This window comes from Nansenia antarctica, assembly GCF_963989245.1.
Source record: "Nansenia antarctica genome assembly, chromosome: 6".
Classification (NCBI taxonomy): Eukaryota; Metazoa; Chordata; class Actinopteri; order Argentiniformes; family Microstomatidae; genus Nansenia; species Nansenia antarctica.
Genome location: NC_137676.1, coordinates 16,772,059 through 16,778,998, shown reverse-complemented (window position 1 = coordinate 16,778,998; position 6,940 = coordinate 16,772,059). Strand labels below are relative to the sequence as shown.

The window sequence follows — 6,940 nt, the reverse complement described above, 5'->3', positions numbered from 1 at the left end:
GCTCTGTCCCCAAAGGTCTGCAGGTTGGTGCGGGGGATGGAAAGCAGAAAGCATGTCTGAAGACCGCAGGTTCTGGGATGGGGTATGGACCTAGATCCCGAGTGGGTCATTACCTGGACCAGATGGACTAACAGCCCACTCAAATGATTTGAAGTCACCTGTGAAACAAATGAATGCTGCTATAAAACATGAATAGTAGAGTATCAATTTTCTGGAAAGGATTTACAGAAAACACGTGGTTAGCTATAACAAAACCTCCCCCCCCCCCAGATTTAGACTGGTTCTAGCCATTAGCAGGAAGACCACGTCAATAAAGGAAAACTGAATTCCCTCGTGATTCAATTACTGTTATTCAATTTAGACCATGTTTTGTGTACTGAGAAGACCAAAGGTTCCCACGGCGCTTCCACCACCATGAATAGAGACTACAGTACTTGTGTGGTCTCAAGCTGTCTATATCAGGCTCGCGACATCAATAGCTTGGACTCACTAGTATTTTGGAAACTATTTGAATGCTATTTGATATGACTGAAAATAGAGCCATTATGCTGTAGCTCGTGATCTGTTATGGTTCTCAGTGAGAGTCAAATCATTGTGACATAGTGTGGAATTGTAGCGTATTAACCCCAATTTTCTGAGTCGTTCGCTGCCATCTGACCTCTGTTACAGGAAGTACCTGGGCCCTCAGAGCAGTATGGGGCCATTATAGACTCAAGGCTCTATTCAGACGTTAAATACAGGCTTTCACCACCTTACTATAGGCTGCACATAACTCAGGCTATATAATACCTCTGCACAGTCAGCGACACTATATTACAACGGCTACTATTTCAGTTTTTATGGCCTTGATGTACCTCCATGGAGTCTTAACAATCTCCTGCAGAGAGCTAGAGAGAAAGAGAGAGAGAGAGAGAGAGAGAGAGATGAGAGAGAGAGAGAGAGAGAGAGAGAGAGAGAGAGAGAGAGAGAGAGAGAGAGAGAGAGAGAGAGAGAGAGAGAGAGAGAGAGAGAGAGAGAGAGAGAGGTCGGGGGGATAGCAAAGGGGAAGGTTGAAGTTGTAACTTCTAACCTTCTTTAAGGTTTAAAGATACTCCTAAAATGTTACATGAATGAAACGACCAGTGTTTTTAACCCCATGTTGTCTCTGTTCTGTGGTTTTGTCACATTTTTGAGGGATTTACAAACAGTGAGTATGGTTTCGCCTGGATGGTTGAATGCCCCCATTCCAGCTTTACCCCCTCCCTGTGTTCCATACGATCCTGTGTTCCCTCTGACTGCTGACCCGGAGGATATTGAAGTAATTCGGTCTGTTGTTGATGTTAATCTATCCGCCCCTGCAGGAGTGCTGTAGCTGCTGCTCACTGGGGCTACGCTTCCGTAGCGAGGGCCACCGCTGCGAGGCCCACCAGTACCTGGGGTACCCCTGCAGCCACGTCTTCCTCACCTGTTGCGAGGGGGAGGCGGGGGAGCAGGGTGGGGAGCAGGGGGAGCAGGGGGAGGGACACACCTGGCACACCCTCAGAGAGAGGCCCACGCTGGACCCCACTGCCCTGCCAACGAGAGGTAGGGGTAACACACACCACACACACACACACACGCCCACTGCACTGCGCAACACACTACACACACTACACACACACACACATCACCACATTTCCAGAGAGAGGTAGGGTAACACACACCACACACACACACACACACACACACACACACACACATACACACATCACCACATTTCCAGAGAGAGGGTAACACACACCACACCCACACCCACTGCGATACCAACACACTACACACACCACTGCACTGCCAACACACTACACACACACACTACACACATCACCATATTTCCATGGAGAGGTAGTGTAACACACACCACCATTCTGCCAAACAAAGACACTGACTTACATAAAATACAGCCTCTGTACCCCTCCCTGATAAAGAGAGGTTTTGTAGTGAAGTGTTCCGGTTTGAGTTGCTTCCTACTGGCCTGCCTGAGTAAGGTAGGGTCCCACTGTAAACCCTTTAGAGAATCCTGTTGGGTTCCATGTGGAACTCTTTTGGGTTCAATTGAATTTGGGTTCAGACTGTGTTTTTACCACCTCAAATTAATTAATTTATGCCCAGCCAAATCCATGTTTAGAGGTAGCTAGCTAACATTACATTCATCATACTCGTAAGACTTTTCACTTTTCGAAGAATGCCGGTCGAGAGAGGGCGCTGGCGTTGGGATATACTTGCAGTATACAGAGTAGATTGTCCTACAAAGACACTTAGATTTAGATTTAGTCATCTAAAAATGAATTAGACTTTATTGCTATACTATGAATTAGACTTTATTGCTATACTATATATATATACTATATATATATTATTTTTTTTTATTTTTTTTTCCTTTCCTAACACCAGGGGAGCCACCCCTCCTAAATTTCGTTGTTTGGTACCTGTACTGTAGCAATGACAATAAAGTCCATTCATTCATTCATACTATACTTTCTTTTATACATTTTTTTGTTTCTTTTTATTTGACCACTCAGTCTTTTCAGTTTGTAAAGCGTCTTTGAGTGTCTAGAAAAGCGCTATATAAGTCTAATGTATTATTATTATTATTATTATTATTATTATTATTAATAATAATAATAAGGAACCCTTTCTACAGAGGTGGAACCCAAAACGGTTCTACATGGAGTCCAAAAGGGTTCTCCAAAGGGTTCTTACACAGGGACGGCTGACAACCATGTTACAATGCCTGTTCTCTTCAGTATCCCAGTGCCTTGTTATAACTACTCTCTGACCCCGCAGTGTTGTGAGTACAGTACTCTCTGACCCCGCAGTGTTGTGAGTACAGTACTATCTGACCCCGCAGTGTTGTGAGGACAGTTCCAACTGATTTTGGCAGTGGTGCAGTAGTCGCAGACGTCATTGTGGTCTGGTGACACTGTGATGGGAATAGTCATTATATTGTATTTATTGAATAGCGCTTCACAATATATCATGAATGAATCATAACATGGTGACCTAGGTTGTTGAATTTCTGGGGGTCTGGTCAAACAGAGTTGTTTCAAACAATAACACAACATCTGAAACGACATTGTGTTGAATTCTGCCTTTTAAGAGTTTCATGCGGCGTGTGACAGCCTTCTCAACCCCTGCCCCCCCCCCCCACCCCCCCACCCCTCCTGTAGTATCAGACAGCCCCTTCCCGAAAGAGGCCTTCTCCATCGGGGAGGATCGGGACTCTGAGAACACGGTGGAGGGCCCTCCAGAGGTGGAGGATGTGGACGAGTGCCAGGTGTACCAGGACACCCTCTGCCACCACAGGTGTGTCAACACCCCGGGCTCCTTCAGGTGTGCCTGCTTCCCCGGCTATGTGCTGCAGGATGACGCCAACAGTTGCATACCAGGTAATGTCTATATAAAATATTTAATATATGTATATGTTACGGTACATGTGGGAATACGGTACATGTGGGAAAACTAGGGTTAGGATTAGGTGCTAGGGTGCTACGGTTAGGGTTAGGGTTAGGGTTAGGGGTAGGGTTAGGGTTAGGGTTAGACATGCCAGCATGTACCAAGTCGACGTAGCACCTAACCCTAACCCTAGTTTTCCCACATGTACCGTATTCCCACATGTACCGTAACATATATATATATAAATATTCAGTCACAGATACTATAAGATACATGTGTATGAAATACACGAAGACAAGGAATAGCAGGTCACAGGGCTTCTTAATGAGGTAAAAGTGCATCTCACAGCCATTCATACAGTAGTATTAACCTCATGATTAACAACATCCCGGTGTTCTCGATGTCCTGCCAGATCCGATTCGTCTATATTTGTCCACACATCGCTATCCTGTTCTGGTTCGACAGTTCCTTCCTTCCTTCCTGTTTGCTCTGATTCAGACTGATAATAGTTATCCAGATAGCAGACTGGGATGAACTTGCTCCCATCACCTCATTACTTCAGTGTCGAACAAACCTTGCCAGTAACGTTTTTTTTTATGGAACGAAAGAGATGCATAGTTGATAGTCTCTTATTTATAAATGGCCGCTCTTTATAGAACTTCATAAAAAGGTATCTTCGGGTATTATAAACACACTCTAACGTAAGTTTGGCTCCTTTGCAGAATACCAGACCCTTATCAAAAGTGTCTTTCACCCATACAAGCTAGTCTCGACATGCATCTCATGTGAGACCTATTTTCAGTAAATTATAGTGAAGGCTGAGACTCACTAATAAAAAAAGGTGTTTGTCTGCAGGCACTGTCTTTTCCTGCTCCACCTCAATCTCCACCAGGGAACTTTCATCTGTGGTTTCCTAGCCTCATATTTGTGGATGAATGAGGGCATTCACAAGTTTCTCCTAAACCGCTAAGATTGGAGGAGATGACTTGATGAGGAGTGAAGGGGGTTGTTAGCTTCGCTGTGTTATTAGTGCTTTCTGTGATGAGTTGATCTCCGTGTTTTGGCAGAGACGGTGGATGAGGAGAACAGACTGAGAGAGGATGACAGGCCCGCGGTTGAGGCTTCTTCCACATCACCTCCCACCACCACCACTCAGCCGCCTGTCCAACACAACCCTTGTGAAGGTGAGGAAAAACCTGAGTCTAGGGCAACTCCAGACCTGTGGCAAAGCAAAGACGTCTGCTGTTGTCTGCCTTCAGTCTCATCCTTACCTTTTAATCAGTGACTGGAATCAGTGTCTGGAAGTGGCCAATTAAGACCAGAAGAGAAACATCCAGACACAATCAGGAGCCAGCGTGGTCAGAGATTGACTTGTCATCATTTATATACATCTGCTTCATTGTCCATACTTGGAATTGTGTTGTTAATGTCACATACAAGTATCCAGATTGTATCAAAGGTCATGAAGCTGCTTTGTGTGTTCAGAAGTAGTTAGGCATCCCCATTATTTCCATTACACAGTCATGTCTGTATTATTATATTTAGTTGGGGTGTACTTGGCTGTAATTCCAGGGTGGGGTCCCATCCCGGTGGGCCAGAAGGGAATACAATAACGGCAGGTCAAAGGTCAAAGTAGAAGCAGGAAATGAGCCAGGGATACAGTGAATCAGTCATTGTTCATCACTCATGCGCAGGGCCAGAGACCTTGCCCCTGTGACACATGCCATCCTGACTGGTGTGGTGTGGTGTGGTGTGTTGTGTTGTGGGGTAGTGTTGTGCATTGTGTTGTGGTGTGTTGTGGTGTGTTGTGCTGTGTTGTGGTGTGTTGTGGTGTGTTGTGTTGTGGTGTGTGGTGTTGTGTTCTTTTGTAATATATTGTGTCGTGTCCCCTCCTCTCCATACAGGAAATGGCCCCTGTATGCAACAGTGCTCCCCAGTGGCCGGAAGGCCTCAATGCTCCTGTTTCACAGGCTTCTCTCTGATGTCTGATGGACAGTCCTGTGAGGGTAAGGAAAAACAGAAGTAATAATAGATAGGTACTTTATTGATCCCCGAGGGGAAATTCAAGACGGCTGTTCGGTTGGGATTGACCAAAGGAGACTTGCCTTGAGGGTCCCTCAAATGTAGTTATCACAAACCTCCAAAATCATCCCAGTAGGGCTTGCAGCAATCCTCACACAGCCCTGGGCACACACACACACACACACACACACACACACACACACACACACACACACACACACACACACAAACTCATTGCTAATTTCACCTGCTCTGAGAGCCCAGAGAAGCATGGTTTCAGTCTGGCAGACACTTTGAAAGTCTGTCAGCCTTCCCTGCCCATCAGCCTCGCTATCTCCCTCCAGGCTCCCCCAAGTCTCTCCCTCTGTCTCCCTCCAGTCTACCCCCTCTCTCCCTCCAGTGTCTCCCCCTTACCCCCCCCCCCCACAGTCTCCCCCCTCTCTCCCTCCAGTCTCCCTCCAGTCTCCCCCCTCTGTCTCCACCCTTACCCCTCTAGTCTCTCCCCCCAGTCTCCCTCCAGTGTCTCCCTCCAGTCACCCCCTTACCCCCCCCCCAGTCTCCCTCCAGTGTCTCCCTCAAGTCCCCCCCTTACCCCCCCCCCAGTCTCCCTCCAGTGTCTCCCTCCAGTCTCCCCCTTACCCCCCCCCCCCAGTCTCCCCCCAGTCTCCCCCCAGTCTCCCTCCAGTGCCTCCAGTGCTGTTATGTACCAGAGCTCTAATCCCCTTTCCTCATATGAACACAGAAGATGTGACGGACGGTCGGCGACAAACAAGATGTCTGCTCAGAAAGGGAGCCTCTGCTATCGGATTATGTGTGTGTGTTTATCTACGGGAACATCTCACACTCTACCTGCCACACGTCATCCGTTATGCCGGTTAAGATTTCCACCCCATCTCATACAAAAATGGGATTGTGTGTTTCTTATCATGAAGCATAAATGACCACGCTACTGTATCTGAATGTAATTGAAAGCTGAGCTTCAGTGTATTATTTCAGTAAGTGAATCATCTATCCATCAGTCATAGTAAGAAAAAAGTCATCTATGCTATGACCAGGGGCCATTGGCAGTTACCATGCTTATATATATAGTAGAGAAACTGTACAGGGGGGAAGTGGGGGGATGAGGAGGTCTCTAGGAGGGACAAGGTCTTTAGGACTGGATGTGTGAATCGTCTCATCGAAAGCGTAGCCTCACCTACTGTCCGGTACGTCAGCCTCTGAGATTGTTCTGATTTCACAGTCAAAGGGCCTGAGCTTGTATACAAGTTCCATGCCTGCCCGGTGGCGGTGTTCTGTTGCGAATGTTGCACTGTGGTGACAGATCTCTCTTTGTGTGGGACTTATACCCAGTGGCTGTGCCCCCAATCTTCCCTCCCTGTAGAGGCCAGGGCCCAGCCTGTTTAATCTGACTGGGACTGTCACTGAGAATGACCTGATCTTACCTCCCTCTTTCCCTCTTTCATTGTTTTACACTTTAACTGCTGCTGCACTCTGATTCCCTTCTCTT

At 46.8% G+C, this 6,940-nt stretch overlaps 1 protein-coding gene across 1 annotated transcript in view; it reads left to right on the top strand.

Annotated features, from left to right (window-relative positions):
- Positions 1-6,940, top strand: part of fbln2 (fibulin 2) — a 27,942-nt gene that overhangs the window by 11,496 nt on the left and 9,506 nt on the right. Inside the window, 4 exon segments of the mRNA XM_080534929.1 lie at positions 1,341-1,563; positions 3,186-3,404; positions 4,479-4,595; positions 5,316-5,417. Of these exon segments, the coding sequence (XP_080391055.1) occupies positions 1,341-1,563; positions 3,186-3,404; positions 4,479-4,595; positions 5,316-5,417 (661 nt within the window).